Consider the following 21486-nt stretch of genomic DNA (forward strand, 5'->3'; position numbering starts at 1 on the left):
TCCAGTGAAAGGTAATATTTGATAGACTGTTGTGAAAACTTTGGGTGTCCATAGGTTTCAGATGAAAATAGGATTATAAAATCAGAAATACTGGTAAACGTGTATCACGGAATATATATATACACAAAAATATCAAATAAATATTTATGGTATTAAGGAACTAAGGGAAAATATAATTTTTTTAATTCCTAAATGAAGAGTCAGAGTATCCAACATGTGGCTCATAGAGGGGGTGAAGTGCAGTCTCCCTTTGTACTTATTCCCAATGTGATTGGTAATTTTGCTCATCTGAACCATTTGGTCACTCAAAGCTGGCTATCTTCACAGGGATACTTTGATATTGTTTATAAGATATAAGATATGTAGGGAATGGAAAGCTGCAGCAAAAAATTACTTGTAAGTCCCTTATATGAACACTTTAAAATCTAATAAGTGACGATGAAGGAGGATAAATTCTATATATTGGAACACAACTGCTGATACAATATTTTCATCCAATAAATTAACTGTAACTATGGAAGCAGGTATTAATAAAACTCCTTTAGTATTACTATAATGATTCTGACTGCAATATTCAACCTTACCCTTAGTGAGGATCTTCTCTTGTCCTTGTCGCCCTTTTCTAGACCAGTGCCATAGCTGCGAGAGAAGGACCGGCCAAGGCTGCCTCCTGATGCCAATTTCTCCTGTCTTCGCCGTTCCATTTTGGCATACCTGGCCTGCTCATCCAGCTGTTGCCTGTAAGGGGGAGATAAATTTGTCCTTGTATAGTTTAACCCCTTCACTCCGGTGACGTCGACGTCGGCATCCGACGGGCATCCGATGGCGTCACCGTATGGAAAGGGTTAGCCCTCTTCTAAACCCCTTAATCCTCTTCCATTTCCTCTTAATCCTCTTCTAATCCTCTTAAGAGGAAATGGAAGTGGATTAAGAGGAATTTAGAGGAGGATTGAGAGGTTTAGAAGAAGATTAATCCTCTTCCATTTCCTCTTGACCGTTTCCATACTGTGACACCGACGTCTGCATCATGGATGGAAAGGGTTAAAAAGCATTTATCCCAGTAACCTCTCAAAATCTTCTTTCTCTTCTCTCTCAACAGCTTTTTTATCTCTTAATTTCCCCAATTCATCTTTCTATTATTCTATTCCTTTCCTTTTGCCTTTTGTGATACTCTTTAGAAATGCCTGTTCTTATCACAGCTATTAAAGTGACTAAATCTCCTCTTTTCTTACTATATCAATATTTAATTCATATCGTACTTCATACTCAAATCGTTCTGTTTAACTGAGCTTAACTCTTGTTTTCCTTTGGCTTTTTGTCAAAGGTTATTTCTGGTTGAGAAAATGTTTGCATCTTCCATTTCTTAATATTCTTCCTTAATATTAAAACACACTGCAAGATCAAGAATACTTTTTAACTTTTTAGCTCTTGTGAGGTTGATTGATTGGGATATCAAGTCATGGTGCTGTAACCATAGTCTCTTGTGAGGTGTCTATAAAAATTATGTCTTTGGGTTGAAGACCAAATTTTGCAATACATGCCCAGATGACTACAATAATCATCTAGGTTATTATCAATACTTACATGCAATATTCTCCATTTTTTGTCTCAACATGTAGGTGTTACATTTTGGATTGAGGAATAACTTGTGTAAAAATGACTAAGCTGAATGTTATTCTAATACTGTACCAAATCTTTATTTACCTTGCTGGGTTGACAAGGCCCTCAAGCTCTGTTGCAAGATGTCTGCGGATTATATTTTTTGACTGTGGGATGCCCAGAGCAGTGGCCATGGTGTCTGCCGTGAAGGAGGGCTCCAGTACCACAAGGGCACCATGAACTCCACTATCTATGTGATGGTGGGGTAAAATAGCACTTAAACACAAAGAAAATATAAAACTATGTCATCATTTTTAGATTTTTAAATGCAAATTTATCCCGAAACCGAGTCACTGAAGTTTTTGAATGAACATTAATGTACTCCCTGCATTTGTCAGTGGCATTTTTACAATATATATATATATATATATATATATATATATATATATATATATATATATATATATATATATATATATATATATATATATATATATATATATATATATAGATACACGAATATATATATTTAGTTTGGTTGCGGTTTTATGTGGATTTTCATAGAAGATTTTTTAGGATTTTTAAATTTTCTGACGAGCAGGAAATTCAAAAATCCTAAAATGATCTTCTATGACAATCCGTATAAAACCGAAACCGAACTATTGGAAACCGTACTATTTGAGGGACGACTGTGTGTGTATATATATATATATATATATATATATATATATATATATATATATATATATATATATATATATATATATATATATATATATATATATATATATATATATATATATATAAACGCTCGATTTTTCGACACTCACCCTTGAGGTTTTCTGCATACTCTGCCAGGTCTATGGAGCGTGCCCACCTCACCCACCGTAGGTTCGTCCAAACCACAGGATCTGTGTCCACCAGTTCACTCTGTCGCCGCCTCTCAGCCAAAACCTATCAACACACCATTAGGGTAAATCATGTGGCAAGTACTGAAGAGAGCTGAAACCAACAATTGTATTTTTTTCCAGAAGCTCACTATTCAGGTTATGGAAAGAATGGGGTCCCTTCATAAACCTATGCATTGGCTCTAAACAAGAATCAGATGGTAGTAATTTTTCATATTATACAACTCTCTTTATTGAAACTGAAAAGTAAATGACAGCATAAACTTTTACTTTATTGAAAAGATTCTGTCACCTTGAGAAGCCTATATTTTGAAGAACTATGACATATCAAATGGAAGAAAGAGTACAGCATATGTTTTCTATATTGTTGATTATTATGGGAATAAGGCAAAACATGAAGGTTATATGCACTTTGCTCTAACTGCACCTACTCAGCTAAACTTAATAAATATCAATAAAAAATACATTAGAAGTTGTCTATCATATATTGGTGCAAGCTGCCATTTTTTCCATATTTAATGTGCAATAAAGTTCTCCCATTATTTCTTTAAGCAAATCTGAACATGTTAAAAGTGGATAATTTATATAGATTTTGTTAAAGAAAAAACTGACCTGAATTTAGTCCTTTAATTATAGCATCAATCAAGTAAGATTTACATAATATTATTGCATCCAATATCTACATGAAATCCACAATTTGAACAGCCTTCTGCCCTAAATTATATGTATCAGAAATCCCTTGGCTCTGCTCACCTGTCTGTCAAATCTCACAATTCTTAGTAGGTGTACCCCATGGATGATAGAGGCTTGGTGGAATTTACGATGAACACCAAGATGCTTCTCCAACTCCTTCTTGGTGAGGGCTTCAAGGAGACGGCCATCCACCAGGGAATTAGCAAAGTTGTCTGAGTACTGAGGGAGGCCTAGGTCTGGTAGCCACTCAGAGGAGACCCAGATATGCCCTAAGGCTGAGATTCTTGGGTATCGAGTAAGCCGGGGTTCTCGAAGCTCTTCAATGGCTAGCCTGAGCTTCTTCCGGTGCATTGGGTGTGTGATTCCAAGACCAGCCTCCAGCTCAGAATCACTAAGCTCAAGTAGTACCTTGTATTGAAGACAGGAAATCATCAGTGTGGAAATTAGATTAAATACAATCCTATGAGTAACAGATTTTCCATTCTTATTCAGTTATTTTTTGTGATAAAACTAAAAGAAACCCTCCTATGAGTAACAGATTGTCCATATTTATTCAATTATTTTTTTGATAAAACTACTATCGTGCTAGACGAAATATGAATATGAATTGATACTTTTTATCATTTGGAAATTATACTAAATCCTTTAATCATAAAAAAAACTTTCATATCAACATACTACTCTGATATTATGCAATGCACCATTGTACCAATCTATTATTATGACATGATTTAGTAATGTAACAAAATGTAGCAAACTATATGCAGAAAAAAATCAAACTCCACCTACTTACTTTTCTGCAGCAGCATTATTGTATCACTTCAGTATTTCATAATTTTTGTTATTAATGAAAAATATATTTGGAATACAAACCTTCCCACTGCGAACATTTTCTGCACACATTGCACCATACTGAGCCATGCCCAGGGTCACCTCCAGCCAAGCCAGCACTGTGGGGGCTTTCCATCTCTCAAGAGGGATGTGTTGTGCTTCCTCAAGTAGCCTTAACTTCTCTGAATAACTCTCCTCAGTGAGTGGGGAGGCACAGAGGGAGGAGCTTGGAGACCAGGAAGCTCTCTTGTCACTTCCAATACCTACATGTGTTATTGGGTTAGTCAAATAATACATTTAATCTACTATAGCTGGAAAGTGCACTACTGAATGATGGGTGAAGATGTAAAAGATGACACACAGAATTCAAAGTACTGACTCATACGAACAGTTTCATCAATATTTGCATGCCTTCAATATTTCTATATACTCTTGAGTTATCAATGTGTGTAGCAGTTCTAGGTGTTAATATGTATGCAGTAAAATGATTCAAGATGCATGTACAAGGCAGCATTATCTATATAATATACATCATAACTATCTTGCAAGGTCTTTTAAGATTAAACAAGTAAAATTATGTGAGTAACTTTAAACAAACATATTAAATGATTAGTAATTCAGAAGTGTGTGTGTGTGTGTGTGTGTGTGTGTGTTTTTACCTATTTGTATTTACCTATTTGTAGTTTACCAGGCCCGCGCTAAGCTCTAATAGTCCAGTCTCCATATCTACATTTATCCAGCCTTTTCTTCATTTGTTGGACACTGTTCGCCTCTACCACCTCTTCTCGTTCCATGTGTTAACACTTCTATGTGGAAAACTATACTTTTTCAAGTCACTCAAACAGGTTCCTTTATTAAGTTTCTTCCTATGTCCTCTCAGCCCCTGCATTTTCACATTTAAGAAGAGATCATCTCTATCTGCCTCATCAAACTTATTTACCAACTTATACAGCATGATCAGATCTCCTCTCTCCCTTCTTTGTTCCAGTGTCGTCAAGTCCATCTCCTTCAATCTGTCTTCATACATCATATTCAAGAGTTCTGGGACCATTTTAGTTGCAATTCTCTGCATCCTTTCCAGCTTTCTGATCTTCTTTTTGTGAGGCGACCACACAACTGCAGTATATTCAAGCTTTTGTCTTGTCATTGTTGTTATTATTTTCTACATCATTTCTTTGTCCATAAAGTGGAATGATACCCTTATATTTTGCATCGTCTTGTAGGTTTCTCCAAACAGCTTGTTTATGTGCTTGTTTTGTGTGTGTGTGTGTGTGTGTGTGTATTTACCTAGTTGTAATCTACAGGAACGGAGCTATGCTCGTGCTGTCCCGTCTTTCCAACTACTTCCGTCTAATTTGGCCTTAAATGTGCTTATTGACTTAGCCTGTACCACTTCCCTCTCCAGCCAACTCCAGACCTCCACACATCTCTGCGGGAAGCTGTTTTTCTTGATGTCTCTTCAACAAATTCCTTTTCTCAACAGCTTTCCATTTCCTCTTAAGTTTCTCTCTTCACTTATCAAAAGGTCATCTCTATCCAATTTCTCTAGACCATTCATCACCCTCTACACCGCTATTAAATCTCCTCTTTCTCTTCTAATTTCCAATGTAGGGAGGTTCAGCCTCGGCAATCCTTTTTCATAAGGCAGGTCGCTCAGACTAGGTGCCATTTTTGTTGCCGCTCTCTGTATCCTCTCCAGTTTTCTAATGTGTTTCTTAAGTGATGGTGACCAAGCCACTGATGCATATTCTAGTCAGGGCGTATCAAGGTCACAATTAATTTTCTTACCATGTCCTCATCAAGGTATGTGAACGCTGCTCTGATGTTCCTCAGCAGGTTGTATATCTCAGCTGATATTTTATTCACATGTCTTTCTGGAGACAAGTTCTCTGTGATCATCACTCCAAGGTCTTTTTCTTCTGTCTTCTTATCTAACTTATCCTTACCCAACTTATAATGCCCCTCTACTCTCATTGCACTCTTTCCAAATTCAATAACACTGCACTTTTTGGTATTAAAATACATTTCCCACTTCCTGCTCCATTCCCACACTGTGTCCAGGTCTCCCTGGAGCAGCAAGCAGTCTTCCTCTTTTTCCACTCTTCTCAGTATCTTGGCGTCATCGGCAAACAGACTGTGTGTGGCAAACAAACAGTGTGTGTGTGTGTGTGTGTGTGTGTGTGTGTGTGTGTGTATACACATATATTATATATAATACTGTAGTTAATGCAAGTGTATGAAGTCCACAGCATACTTTTAAATGCATTCTCAAATGCCATTTTTTTGGCACACAAACAAACTGAAAACAAGACATGAATACATACTGGCATGTTGTATGAGGTACTAACTCAATGACAGGGACATATATAGACAGATAAGGACATATAAAGCAAATGAAGGCACATTAGGACACACATTAGTAAGTAAGGTTAAGGGTTTTTGATGTCCTCTAGAGTGAAGTCTGAAGGCAGGTCTTCTGAGCTGGAGACTCCTATGATCAATAAAGGAACCAACACAGTTATTACTTTCATTTTACTAAAGGTGTACTATTGCTCACTCTACTCAGTGACATTTTCGCTGGTTAATTTTCTCAAATAGTTTTTCTTAGTTGTATTATGTATGTAACTATGTACATCTCAAATGAATTTATAGAATTAGGAATTATCTCTTTATGTATGTATGTATGTATTAATGTGTGTGTGTGTATGTGTGTGTGTGTGTGTGTGTGTGTTCAACATACAAGGATGTTTTTAAGCAGGTTTTAAAACATTTAACTGAGTAGTTTTTTTGCATTGTGTGATAGCATTCTTTAGTTGTCTTTGCCATCTTGTTGGAACCTATATATCGGTGAAGTAAATAAAGAACTTGAAATCTGCAGAGATTAGTTGACTGATGTTTATTTGGATTTTCTTTTAGTTATTCATTCTTATAGAGGTCATCACAATTTTTGAGTTCTCTACTTTTTCTAAGAGAAATGAAATTTTTTTTAAAAATACATACTTAATGTTAAGTGAACAATTTTTTTCAGAAAACATGAGAACAAAAAATCATACCATCATATATTGAGGTGTCCAGTGCAGCTCGTTTCTTCTGTCTTGCAAATACCCTAGAGATGGAACCCCAAGTGCCACCACTCTTGTGATTTTTGCGCATTAGTGTGCTGGTGCCTTGTGCTTTGGAGACCTCACCACCTTCACTTAGACGCTCACACAAATGCTCAGCAGAACGGCTCAGTCCCCCGGCATTGGCACTACTGCAAAAGAAATAAAATTTATCTACCTATAGCACTAGCCTAATACCTGTATCTTCCCAAGAGTCCACTGGGTGGGAGGCCACGGCAAAAAAGTCTCCTCTTTCTGTTTATACATTCCCTTTTATGTATATTCACTCCTCTTGTCCCTTCTCGTCCCCTCTCCTCCACTCTCGTCCCCTCCTCTCTCCTCCCTCTCCTCTCCTCTCCTCTCATCCCCTCTCCTCCACTCTCGTCCCTTCTCGTCCCCTCTCGTCCCCTAGCTCTCATCCCCTCTCGTCCCCTCTCATCCCCTCTCGTTCCCTCTCCTCTCCTCTTGTCCTTTCTCGTCCCCTCTCCTCCACTCTCGTCCCCTCTCCTCCACTCTCATCCCCTCTCGTCCCCTCCCCTCTCCTCCCCTCTCCTCTCCTCTCGTCCCTTCTCGTCCCCTAGCTCTCATCCCCTCTCGTCCCCTCTCATCCCATCTCGTCCCCTCTCCTCTCCTCTTGTCCTTTCTCGTCCCTTCTCGTCCCCTCTCATCCCCTCTCCTCCACTCTCGTCCCCTCTCCTCCACTCTCATCCCCTCTCGTCCCCTCCCCTCTCCTCTCCTCTCTCTCTCCCTTCTCTCCTCTCTCCTCCTCTCGTCCCCTCTCCTCCACTCTCGTCCTCTCCTCCACTCTCATCCCTCTCGTCCCCTCCCTCTCCTCTCCTCCTCCTCTCCCTCTCCCTCCTCCCTTCTAGTCCCCTCTCCTCCACTCTTGTCCCCTCTCCTCCACTCTCGTCCCCTCCCCTCTCCTCCCTCTCCTCTCCTCTCCTCTCCTCTCATCCCCTCTCTCCTCCTCTCGTCCCCTCCCTCCTCTCCCCTCTCTCCTCTCCTCTCCTCTCATCCCTCTCCTCCCTCTTGTCCCTCCCCTCTCATCCCCTCTCGTCCCCTCTCCTCTCCTCTCCTCTCCCCTCTCCTCCTCTCGTCCCTTCTCGTCCCCTCTCCCCTAGCTCTCATCCCCTCTCGTCCCCTCTCATCCCCTCTCCCCTCTCTCTCCTCTCCTCTCCTCCCCTCTCCTCTCCTCTCCTCCACTCTCGTCCCCTCTCCTCCACTCTCATCCCCTCTCCTCCACTCTCATCCCCTCTCGTCCCCTCCCCTCTCCTCCCCTCTCCTCTCCTCTCCTCTCCTCCCCTCTCCTCTCCTCTCGTCTCCTCTCCTCCCCTCTCATCCCCTCTCTCCCTCTCATCCCCTCTCCTCCCTCTCCCCCTCCTCCCCTCTCGTCCCCTCTCCTCTCCTCTCATATCGTCCCCTCTCCTCTCCTCCCTCCCTCTCCTCTCCCCTCTCCTCGTCCCCTCTCCTCTCCTCCCCTCTCCTCTCCTCTCCTATCGTCCCCTCTCCTCCACTCTCGTCCCCTCTCGTCCCCTCTCCTCTCCTCTCCTCTCCTCTCCTCTCCTCCCCTCTCGTCCCCTCTCCTCTCCTCTCCTATCGTCCCCTCTCCTCTCCTCTCCTATCGTCCCCTCTCCCCTCTCGTCCCCTCTCGTCCCCTCTCCTCTCCTCCCCTCTCGTCCCCTCTCCTCTCCTCTCCTATCGTCCCCTCTCCTCCACTCTCATCCCCTCTCCTCCACTCTCATCCTCTCTCGTCCCCTCTCCTCTCCTCTCCTCTCCTCTCCTATCGTCCCCTCTCGTCCCCTCTCCTCCACTCTCGTCCCCTCTCCTCTCCTTTCGTCCCCTCTCGTCCCTTATCCTCCCCTCTCATTCCCTCTCGTCCTCTTTCGTCCCCTCTCCTCTCCTCTCGTCCCCGATTTTGTTATCAGCGATAACGTATCGTGATAATTTATCACGATAACGCCCAGCTATGCTATACAGCTTGCATGAATGATTTCTGCGCCAGAGTCCGTGCATCGAGATTTGCCATGCAACTTCATATTTGCCTCCCATACCATCATGAAAGCGCAAGAGGCATTAACCGTGTGTTCGGCAATGATGTAAATCTTTTTCTCCACTCACTGGTATGAGGGAATGAGGGTCTCCCTCCGTCCCCTCCATCCAGGGGGGTTGACAGTTTGTATGGCCTTGAAGAATTTAGCCTAAGATTTCACCTACGTCCTTGTGTTACTGCCCATTTTTGCTGGATTACATAATGGATGGAAACCATACAGGAGGCAAAACAATTCCATCAATCGCTGATCTTTACATTGCTGGGCAAAATGAAGCCTCCTCTTCTTTTTGAGGCCATTTATCAGTGGCTTCTTCCACACGCTATAACACCTACTGCCTAGGTCATGTTGCAGAGTTTCTTGCACTGTAGGGAGCGACACATCACCAAGAAGAGTGTGGGCTTGTTCTTTCAGTTTTCTGGTTCTAAGGTGAGGAGTGACGTCAAGCTATCGTTTTAACACGTTCCTGCTTTTATGTATAAATTTTTTTATTTCCCTGGTTGTTTCTTGGGGAGTGTGACCGTCCCCTCTCCGCCAGCCTTATATCAGTGGATCAAGTTTCGCACTGTTCTAAGCTTCAGTCTTTTAAGTTTGCAAATTTCCTTAGTACTGTGCCCAGCAATGTAAAGATCAGAGATTCCTGGTATTGTTTTGCCACCTGTATGTTTTCCATCCATTATGTAATCCATCAAAAATGGGCAAAAACACAAGGATGTAGGAGAAATTTTAGGCTATAAATTGTTCAAGGCCATACAAACTGTCAACCCCCCCGGATGGAGGGGAGGGAGGGAGACCTTCCTTCCCCCACACCAGTGAGTGGAGAAAAAGATGTACATCCCTGCTGGACACACCATTAATGCCTCTTGGGTTGTAATGATTGTATGGGAGGCAAATATGAAGTTGCACGGCAAATCTTGATGCGTGGACTCTGGAGCAGAAATCATTTGTGCAAGCTGTATATACTGCTCCTTGAATTTCTCTTCATCTCCATGCTTACATTCTTTCCTTCTATGGTTCTCAATTCACCCTACTTTCACTTCTTCACTTCCAATTTGTTCCCTGATACGATACATAAATTTTTCCACTTTCTGCATCGTATTGTCTCAAGCTTACATCACAACTAGTTACACTTGACCAACACACTCTATAGGGTGATGTAAAATTAATGATTTTAGTTTGCTTTCTCTTCATACAATTAATTTACTTTTCCATCACTTCATTCACTCAAAACTTCCCTCTCCTGCAGCTCCTATTAAACTCATCCAATGTTTTTTGTAGCTTGTTCTCATTTTTGGCCAAGAGAACAGTGGCATCAGGAAACAAACTTGCCATTATCTGTTGGTATATACCATTCATAACAGTTTTTTGCACCATTACTCCACTGTCTTGCTTTTATCTTGCTCAGACACCCATACATGTACTATACACATTAGAGTCAAGGGAACATAACACATCCCTGCCTTACTCCCACAATAATTCCAAAGCATATGATCACTGTAATACCTTCCCATATACAAGCATGGGCCATTTTATATAAATAAATATAGAACTGAGACCAATATTCATTAGATAAAAAAATTGAGGCCAATATCTGTTAACAAAAGAAAGTAACTTATAACACATTCTGATAAGAGATCTGAGGACAATTCCTGATAGCAACAGGAGTAAATAGAAAACATTTTAATATCTGATTGGATAAAAAAATACTACTACAAGAAAAAAGTTTTAGTTTACACAAAGACACTCAAGAAATACCTTACCTGTTAGCAAGGCCACTCATGGGTGCAGGAGTTTGTACACTGGTAGGTGTTCTGTCCCCTCTGCCAGACTGGTCATCCCCTGCCCGGCAATACGCAGGAGTGGCATACAGGGGGGAGAGTGAGGGGGACTCTTTAGGGGTGCCTGGCCCACCTAGACCACCATTAAAAGTGAGTAATAAATGTAATGAGTAAAGGTAAACAGTTTCCTACATTGTTAAATATATTTAAAGTAGTGCTTTAATAGAGCAGAGGTAAAGACAAACTTTAAAAGACAATTTTTTTCACCTACAGCATTCAAAGTTAGGAAACAGGCCAAACAAAAGCAACAAATTTGAATTAGGAAAAATAAATAGACAGGCCAACATATATAAATATATATATATATATATATATATATATATATATATATATATATATATATATATATATATATATATATATATATATATATATATATATATATATTAAAAAAATCAAGGCTTCTTGCCCAGCTGCATCTTAGTCTATAAATTTTAAAGTTGGGGACATATACTAAGCTGCACATGACCTCAGTGCTCATCTTTCTCTTTTAAACCCTTAAGCCTGTGGTGGGTATAAAACCGCTACCCTTGGGTACAGGGACAGTGTGACATTTGAGCCACCAATTTACCTTCTCCAGGTTTCCCCAGGTACCTATTTATTGACCAGCACAAAAAGGGGATGAACAGTTGGGCAAGCTGGGCACCAACTGCTCAGGGCAGGGATCGAACCCAGGCCTGCGGATTCTTCGGTAGGCGAGCTAACCACTGCACCACAGCATGCATTACAACATTTCAATGAAAAAACTATTTGTATGTAGCCTTACTGGTAGTACTTGTGACCAAAACAGTTTCCAGTTAATAGAGATTCTTTTGAAGAAAAAAGTGTGAGAAGGTCTAATAAATTAAAACAGTGAAATACATGACACAGAATCATGTACACACTCTGGCTCCCTATGTTTAGTCTAGAAATTCTGTACACAAATAAAATTTGCTACAGTGCTCAAGAGAAATAAAAAAATACTCCAAAATGCAAAGAGACACTTGGAAAGCCCATATTTAGTCCATGGTAAATAAATACTTAAAACATATCTGAAGTAAAATAAGTCAAGCACTCAAAATCTCATACATAAAAAAGCAGTTAAAATTAATTAACGTTTACAACCAATCATGCAGAATGACAAATGTTTTCTCATAAAAGTGATGCTCTGCACAAATATCCTCTCAAAATTTCTGTGAGAGAATGGACAGAAGATATGAAGGATTGGTTCATATTGAAGGAAGATCATTGTCAGGAGGAAAATACAAAATATGAATGTTTATAATGCAAAAGGAGAGGCAAGAGTATATTTGATAGGAATGCCATTTCCTATGAAGTGTCATGAAATGAATGTGACATTCATAAAGGCTGGGAGGGAAAATGGAAAGGTTCCTTAAATAAGCTGTGATGAGAGGTAAACTGTGTATCTCTGTCTATAATGGGATCCACAGCTCAATAAATCAAGTTTCATTGATATAAACTACAGGAACACTGCATGCATAATTCGTCAAATCCTGCATTTCTCAGTCCAGGAATGCAATTAATTATTAAACATGCCACATTTTGTGTGTGTGTTTATTTACCTAGTTCTGATATACAGTAAGCAAGCTACACTTGTGGGACCCCATCTCCAAATCTTAGTTCATCAAGTTTAGCTTTGAATTCATGAATATCATGGGGTAGGACCATAGGACTAACTCTTTTTCGAGGTCATTCCAGGTGTCAGTGAAAAGCTGTTTGTTAATATGTCTCAGAAACCTTGTCTTCTTTAAGTTCTTTCTCTGACCTCTTCTCTTTCTAGCATCCCATTCAAGCAAGTCATCCCTGTCAATATTTTCCATTCCCTTCATTGCCATGTGTGTGTGTGTGTGTGTGTGTGTGTGTGTGTGTGTGTGTGTGTGTGTGTGTGTGTATTTACCTATTTTTTGCCTTGATGTGATATACAGGAAATGATTCATTACAAGTGATGATGCCTTTTTCATACCAGGTTTTTATCACCTCTCACTTTGTCAAATTTCTTTGTTTTTGGAAGTGTTGAATTCCCAGTAAAATGTTTATCTTATCTGACCTTGCCTCACAGCTAGAGCCTTGCCTCTAGTCTAACAAGGATTATTTCAATCATTTCCCACATACAGCTGAAAAGCAAATCCCTCAAATTTTTTCTAACACACTGCTACTCCATCAAGAGGTTCTGGAAAGTATATCACCAATGCACCAGAGTTTTTACAGCTAGTTGGGAATAAGGTCAAAAAGATCTTTTAGCACCACCTTTAAGGAAATCTCTGGATATTTTCCATCTTGACCAAACACCAAGGATTCTATTGCTTTGCTGTCATTGTAGGAGAGCATTTCTTTCCTACAAATTGGTTCCTTGGTAAAGCTCAAACATAGACCACTGGATGGGGGAATAATACCCTATACAATAAGAAGAAAACAGACATAGGTGACAGAAGACTCTTTGAGTCTTGGCTAGGCATAGGAGAAGGTTATGAGACTTGCCTGTTACAGTTAATTAGATAAATACATTTCTCAATGTAACAGAAGTTAGGGATTAAAGTACTTCTGTATACCATATAAAAAAAAAACTGAGAATATAAACTGGCACTCACTGCTTCTGGTATTCAACATTGATTTGAAAATTATACAGCTGAAAATAGCATCAGTTATAAAATGAATCCATCAAAACTATAAAGACCTTCAAAATCACAGGTAGACAGGCAAAAATAGGAATGAAACAACCAGCATTCAGGTTTGCTAAAAGGACAGCAAAAAGCAATGCAACAACTGGCTCATTGATATAACACAGGCATTGCTGAGGTACAGGTAACGCCACAATCTGACATACAGGCATAATAGAGGTACTGGGGAACGGCAGCACATCGATATGAATCACAATCCACAGACCCACGGTCCAGGAGTAGGAAGGGGGCGCCTAGAATTCAAAGTCACAAATAATGTACACTGGGGATAACATGTAAAGATGTTATTTAAGGAAACATTAATATTAACAGCAACATAAACTATAACAGAAAAGTTGCTGATGGGATCTGCACAACAAGTACAGTGATATTTGATACATATGAGCCAGAAACAAAGTAATACTTCATCAAAGAAACATTATTACACTGAAGACAGTAATTACAGCCTTGATTTAATATCAACAGACTAAATAATAGAGGAAATTTATTCTCTGTTGAGACTGACGCAACAATGATGAAAACATTTTAGCTCTTAGCTCGTAATTAGCATAAAGATTTTTGTTTCCTCAACAACTACGTATATTAATTGCATCTCATTAAACCGTAACCCCAGAGGTCCAAACCGTCTATTGTAAAATCTAAGTAATATGGCAAAATGAGAACCACTATGCAAAAATTTGATAAAATAGTCTGGAGACTAAGATCACTCAGTAACTTCCCTCAAACTTAGTTTACTATATATATATGTAATAATTTCTAGAATGGATTGTAAAAGTTGATGTGCATTATCAATTTCATCCTTCAACAAGCCACACTGCACTGCAGGGTTAAGGTTTTCCTTATTTCTTTAATTTATCTGAATCTGCTAGACATTCTCTCTCTCTCTCTCTCTCTCTCTCTCTCTCTCTCTCTCTCTCTCTCTCTCTCTCTCTCTCTCTCTCTCTCTCTCTCTCTCTCTCTCTCTCTCTCTCTCTCTCATTTCCCATAATATAATTGTAATTAAATTCTTTGGAGTGAATAATAACCATGAATTTCGAATATATAATGAATATTTTTCACTACTTCAGTCTCTTCTCTTGTCATTTCCATTCTCCTTTCATGAACTTTTTTTTTTTCGATATAAAGATTGTAAAATATTTATCTAATATCCTTGAAAGTATCTTGGGTAAAAGGACATACAATTGAGACCAGAGGAAGTGAAAAGCCCATACAGTGTAGTGATGAATTCCATAATGTAAAGAAACCATTAAATATAATGTTATAATGCATCTAAATAGAATTAGGTGACCAAAGGACAAAAGCATCACAGATTCCATTAAAAGCAACCTGGGTTTCAGTCTTATGCAACTGCTAAGGGATTCCCAAGATATCAGCTTTTTTCAGTTATAATTAGTATACTTATTAGTGAAAAGCAACTAAGGCACCATTATTTCATGTAAAACAGTTTGGGCAATAGTCTCACCATCATGGCTGGCAGTGGACTCCCGGTCACTGGAGAGCCTCACACCGGAGTCAGCCGAAGACCCCCGTCCATTGGGGGTTGGCGTGGGGGTGGCAACGGGTAGCGGAGAGCAGGTGGGGGTGGAGGCAGTAGGTGTGGGCAAGCCATTGGTCCTGACAGACTCTGCATCACTGTAGTAACCCACAGAGTTGAGCTGCTTCCGGACCTAAGAGAATACTAGTAATTCACATTTGAAGAGTAGACCTCTGCATTATAATTTATTGATATATATAATTCTTCATCACTGCAGCAGTCAGGAAAGCTATTCTTTCAGTGCCATTATCATGGGTATCTATATATGTAGTACTATAATAGTATTCATCAACCATCTCACAATCAGGCAAAGCTAGGTATCTATCAAAGGGGGTAACCTGTGGAGGGGTGGCACAGCTGAGTATGGAGAGCACTAGGCAAGTGGAGCTTGGACATTCTGATATACTACATAAAAGGTTACTAGAGCATATTCTAAGTCTTAGAATATGCTCTTAGAATCTAAGATCAGATCAGTGGTAGGTACCAAGGCATGGCCAGTGGGGGGGGGCACCTGGGTGGGTACCAGATTCTTATGAGGGGGCACATGCCCCCCCACCCCCTGTAACTATGCCACTGCTCACAAAAATGTAATGGTATATGAAACTGTTCAGTTCTAATATTTTTGCGTTTTCAATCAATCTGCTATTTCCCGCAGATATTACTATATAGTTTTCCAAATTTCTCTCCCCACCCCCCTTCCCCAGAACTAGTGATTTCTGGAAAAAAAATGTTGCATTTTGTAGAAAACACATCAACTCACCAAAAATAAAAGCCTTGACCTCATAATATGAAGAAATTAGGAAAATGAGAACTAACTGCCTCACAAGACCTTGGGGAAGGCGAACTCTGCCGCCTCCAGAGTTAAGCTGATGCGCTGCTTCGACAGCCATATTGACCAAGAATGAAATCTGGATCTGAACAATAATGCGCAGGGCACCTATGCAAGTGCTCAAATCTTATCTTGATCTTGATATTGACAGTGGTGGTTGGGAAGAGTATCCACGTATTTATCACAGACAGTTGAACTTATAAAATGTAACCAACCTTAATCACTTAAAAAAAGGTAGACTTCGCTCCTCTAAACCCCTTTATTTAAATCTAATGAGCCCTAACATCACCTAACGCGGGGGGGTTTTCCCCCTTTGACCAATTCCATTTGGTTTGAAGGTTACAATATATTCACCTGTTCTTATGTGCCCCCAAGGGATATCAGGCAACACTACCGCGAGCACTCTCTCCTCTAGCACTTCCCTAACCTCTCCAAAAAACTAATGATTTCCGCAAATAATATGATGGAAGCTGATAGCAAACACATCAAAACTTACCAGAAATAAAAGTTACATCCTCATAATACGCAGGAACGAGGAGAAATAACCACTTCACCCCTCGCAAGACCACAAGGGCCTTGCTACAGTCACAGATGGCTCACGTCGACCGCCATAATGGAAAATATAGGCACATGGTGGAGCGTATCACAAGTATTTATCATAAATCATTACACTTAATAGATCTAAGCAAACCTGACATCATCTCCTAACACGGGTGGGAGCTTCACCCCCTCGAACTTCTCATTTAGCCATTTCCGCAGAAAATGATTGTAAAGAAGGATGAAGAGTACAAGATTTATGCTAGAAAAAAGTGTCAAGCTCCAGAGTGCTGGGTGTAAAACTAGATGAATACCGTTTCTGACCCCCTTCAGATTGTTAATAAGGAAGTCTGGAAAAAACAATTAAAATCACTGAGTGGCAAGTCCAAACATGGCTCACTTTTTGAGAACCTCGGCAAAATTACCAATAACATTTGATTTTAAGCCCATTCAACCTATGCACAATGAAGTGAGAGGGTGATAAAAAGAATGCATACTATTATAGTCAGAACCTCATCACTCTAACTTCCTATAAATAGTACCATGTCAAGTTCTTCCTGGAGCTTCTTTACAGTGGCTTCCTTGAGGCTGAGCTGCGTTGAGAGTTTGACGACCCTCTCGGACTCGTCTCTCGCATGCTTGAGGATGCTCCACTTTTCCCGCTCTGTCTCGTCTCTCTCGGCGGCCAGGTGGCGGAGGGACTCGTCGCTGTCCTTCATCCGCTGGGTGAAGAAGAGACAAGAAACAATTTTTCTTTTTTGGTACTTGTGTAGTTTTGTTCTGCTGTTGTGTTTCTTTACCTTAAAGAGAATACTATTTCCGTCGTAACAGACGTCTGTTAGCTTTGAACAAAAGTTTTTAATCATTAACACCTTCATATTATTATTGAAGGGAAATGTATTTTTGTCCCCTCTGCTCTGCCACACAGTCCCTTCCTTCATATGCTACCTATAGGTAACATATGAGAGGGAAAAGTTGGTGTTGGCACTGTGTGGCAGAGCAGAGGGGAGGAAAGGACCCGCAGAATCGAATGCCCAAACGGACATTTCGAAATGGTTTGACTATATATATATATAGTATATATATATATATATATATATATACTATATATATATATATATATATATATATATATATATATATATATATATATATATATATAGAGTCGCCACACTACACATGTTGTCTCGTCCATTTACAATGCCATCTACGGTTATCCCTCTAAGCAAGTTTGTGTAGGCCAGATTCCCATACAAAGTTACTCATGGCAGGATTCATTGACTGGCTCTAGCAACGAGCTTTGTGGGAGCCCCCTCAGCTTCTCCACACAGGGTTGTCACAACCTGTGCAGCAGGATTGAATCTTGTGCGGCCTGCCACATGCCCAAGTAGCTGGAGTTGGCATTCACGGACTATGCAAGTAATAGACCTCGATTCTGTCTCATATAATAACTGCGGATTTGACACAAAACCATTCCAATGAAACCTCATGATTCTGTAAGCACAATTATTACCAAAGGTATCAACTCGCCTCTTGAAGTCAGTATTTTATGTTGATGTATTTTAACCATAAAGTAAGAGATGAAGCACATGTGACTTTAAGATCCAAATCCTTATCCTTCTGCACAAGTACTGACAACGCGATGTACACATACTGAGTCAGTAATATGAAGCAACAGATAGAGGATAGCCTACTGAGGTAGATGTGAGAAACTACACATTTACATATCTTGTGTGTATGCGGGTGATGAGCTAAGTAGCAAAAGTGATAGTAAAGCAACTTACAAGAAAGTGGTAAAGAACACTTGACAGTTACTGCCTTTTTGTATTTTCCTTGCTGTTGTTTGATTATGTGGGACTTTCCATGTTATTTTCTCTATTTTTAGGATGGAAAAAGTTGCGGTGGACTGAATGAATCAACTGTCCTGTACACAATATCATTTACTGTTTCTAAAGCTTTCCCTTGGATATGTTAAATTTGAGCGTATTTATTAAACAAAAGTCAACTAGTTTTCTTTTAATTCCTCTTCAGGTCTATCTGTAGACTATCCCTGTTTAATTCTCTCATATGCTGAAGATCATTCCTAGTTTTCCTAAATAGAACAATGTCATATTGAAATCAAAGATTACTTAGACATTCATTTCCTAATTCAATTTCCTTAAGCTTCCAGTTAAGCTCTTTGAAAAACTCTTTTAAGCACATCATAAACAGTTTAAGTGATATGGTATTCTCTGGTCTAACTCTTTTTAGTGGGATGTTTACATATAATATCAGTAGGCTACACAAAGACACCCCTTCCGCCCCTCTCACCTGTTCATAATTCCGAATGAAGTCCCTCAGCTCCTTCTCCTTGTCCTCCAGAGTGGCGTACAGTTGCTTCATTTGGTTCAGTAAGTCGAATTTCTCTGCCTTCAGGCGCTTCCTGTCTGCTTTCAATGCTGTGACGAAAAAATCATGCAATATAGTGCGGCAAGCACAGTTGATATTGGGACATGCTACCGTCGAGCTTGATCAAGTTTGTGTGTGTGTGTGTGTAATTCACCAAGGCCTAATCACGAGCTGGACTCGTCATCGCCAGCAAGTATAGGTACCTCCCGATTCGAGCAAGGCCCATTATTGTCGATCTCTGGGTACTCCTGGGACCTTCACACGCAACACACACTAACCCCCTTGCTCAAGAGGGGACAGTAACCGCTCCTTATCAGTGGAAAAATCGCGGCCTGAGCGGAGCTCGAACCTCCGCCTGCCAGACCGTGAAGCCTGGCAGCGCAAAGCTTTACCACTACCGTAACCCGTATATGTGTGTGCTGTGTGTGTGTGTGTGTGTGTGTCTATATATATACTTTCCCCAGAGATGAGAGGCAGATAACAGTTTAGAGAGCACAAAAACTCCATCGACAACGTGCAGATGAAGCTGCCATGACCATGTCCGATTGTCTTCCTCTGAGCTTCCGAGACCTCCACCTGAATCATTTATAATCAAAACTGCAAAAAATGTTTAGTTTTACACATGTTCATTTGTCTCACGTATTATTACCTAACAATATAAATCAGCGATCACAAAAAAATCCTTAATAATCCTAGCTAGTGATACTGTCACCATACATAGGTACTGGTTTTGAGGAAGAGACTGATGTGCAGTCTACTCCCTGCTACCTTCTAACCTAGGGGGAAGTCTGTTAAAAAGAAAGGTAGAGATTCGTTTTAGTACCGTGCCAGTATCTCATTACCTACCTTATGAAACATCAGTAGCTCTTCATATATCTTTTCTACAAACCTTCAACAGTCATGGAAACGCTTTGAAAATTCAATTCAAGGACTTTTTTTTTACTCTTGAAAATAGGGAATAATGTATACGAAAGCGCGTCGCCTCCTCTGGCGGCGGCCGCGGCGACGGTGCAGTCGGTGTTGCGAGAAATACCTCCTCGCTGAAATATGTCACATATACATGTGTGTGTGTGTGTGTGGGGGGGGGTAGAAAGTGGGATCGAGGGCCCCCCCGTTAGTAGGTCGTAAAGTTCGGTTGGAGTAGTTTAAATATGCTCCCCGACCCTAAACCCTCTGCGAGCTATTTTGCGGATGTGGCGGCTGCACCGTCGCCGCGGCCGCCGCCAGAGGAGGCGACGCTTTCGTAAACATTATCCCCTATTTTCAAGAGTAGAAAAAAACTCCTTGAATTGGATTTTCAAAGCGTTTCCATGACTGTTGAAGGTTTGTAGAAAAGATATATGAAGAGATAGTGATGTTTCATAAAGTAGATAGTGAAATACTGGCACGGTACTAAAACGAATCTTTACCATAAGAAGTCTTCCTCCCCTGTGATGACCTTTTCCAGTAAATGATCAAATAATTTCATTTAGCGGACCTTTCGCCTTCTGGTCGTAAGGTCGTAAGTAGCTCTTCCCTTCTCCTTTGTTGTTTGCTTGCAACAATAAACTATCAATCAATCAATCAAGTAGCCATATAAATATGAGGAGGAGGAGGAGGATTAGATAATGATGAAGACGAGGAGGAGAAAGAAGAGGGAAAGTGTTTTAAGGTAGCACAACTTCATCTACTGCCGAAGAAGACAAACTTACCCGAGAGCGCCTCCTTGGCATGCGTCAGCTCCACCGTCATCTCACCGATCTTGGGTTTGAGGGAAGCGTCATCCTCCCCCCTGCTTTCCTTCACCCGCCGCAGCTCCTCCACCTCACTCTGCAGGTTACGGTTCCTCGCCGACAGCTTCTCATTCTCGAGGCGCAGCTGAGACACTTCCTCCACCAGCTGGTTGCTTGTTAGCTCGCTGTGATCTGCCGAGAAGAAACGCAGCGAGTCAATATACAACTTCTCTGAAATTTCAATAACCTTCAAAGATTCCCTGCCAAGTGTGTAAAAAGCACAATTCATTCATGTTATTAGTTGGTATCCCGTTGTAATCAGCCAGAAAGGTTCTCGTTTTAAAGAGTAAAGAAAAAACTACATTGTGATATCAGCTTAAGTATTTATAGAGGACTACTGCGGTTCCTGTGTTGAATAACTTGGGCTTCGGACTGAGGAGGGAGCGTGCCCCAGGTTTGATATTATTTTTGCGCTTTAAGATGTACGTATATACATAGTTTTCGTGAGAGGCGAACTAAAAGTCTGATATTCATGATTCAGTTGGACAGTTCTTCTGATATTGCCTTGTGTCAACAATACAGCTGAACCGGTGTGGTGTCATCTGTCATCCGGTATCGTAAGATATCCCATCCTGAACTTCGCATCGTGGAACCCAATCTTCACTATCCCAGAGTATCTAAGTGAAGCATCTAAGTGTAAAAAAGTACCAAGGAGGACCTAAAAAGCGATGCAAAGTGGAACAGGTCACAAGAAGAAGAAAAAGTAATTGTTGATATCCTATACTAGTTA

The 21486-nt window shown here is 40.4% G+C and overlaps 1 protein-coding gene across 20 annotated transcripts in view; it reads right to left on the reverse strand.

Moving 5' to 3' along the window:
• Positions 1–21486, reverse strand: part of LOC127006798 (kazrin-like) — a 140583-nt gene that overhangs the window by 10893 nt on the left and 108204 nt on the right. For 16 of the 20 annotated variants that reach the window (XM_050877211.1, XM_050877223.1, XM_050877222.1 and 13 more), the window contains 12 exons: positions 20676–20888; positions 18907–19034; positions 17139–17318; positions 15159–15363; positions 13843–13929; positions 10941–11091; positions 7085–7284; positions 4074–4294; positions 3261–3608; positions 2430–2553; positions 1705–1849; positions 585–738 (listed from right to left, as the gene is read on the reverse strand). In XM_050877211.1, coding sequence (XP_050733168.1) covers positions 585–738; positions 1705–1849; positions 2430–2553; positions 3261–3608; positions 4074–4294; positions 7085–7284; positions 10941–11091; positions 13843–13929; positions 15159–15363; positions 17139–17318; positions 18907–19034; positions 20676–20888 — 2156 coding nt within the window. Of the gene's footprint in view, positions 1–584; positions 739–1704; positions 1850–2429; positions 2554–3260; positions 3609–4073; positions 4295–4810; positions 6523–7084; positions 7285–10940; positions 11092–13842; positions 13930–15158; positions 15364–17138; positions 17319–18906; positions 19035–20675; positions 20889–21486 lie in introns of all 20 variants that reach the window. The other 4 variants (XM_050877155.1, XM_050877147.1, XM_050877190.1 and 1 more) reach the window with 4 other exon arrangements.

This window comes from Eriocheir sinensis, chromosome 3 (assembly GCF_024679095.1).
Source record: "Eriocheir sinensis breed Jianghai 21 chromosome 3, ASM2467909v1, whole genome shotgun sequence".
NCBI classification, from domain to species: Eukaryota; Metazoa; Arthropoda; class Malacostraca; order Decapoda; family Varunidae; genus Eriocheir; species Eriocheir sinensis.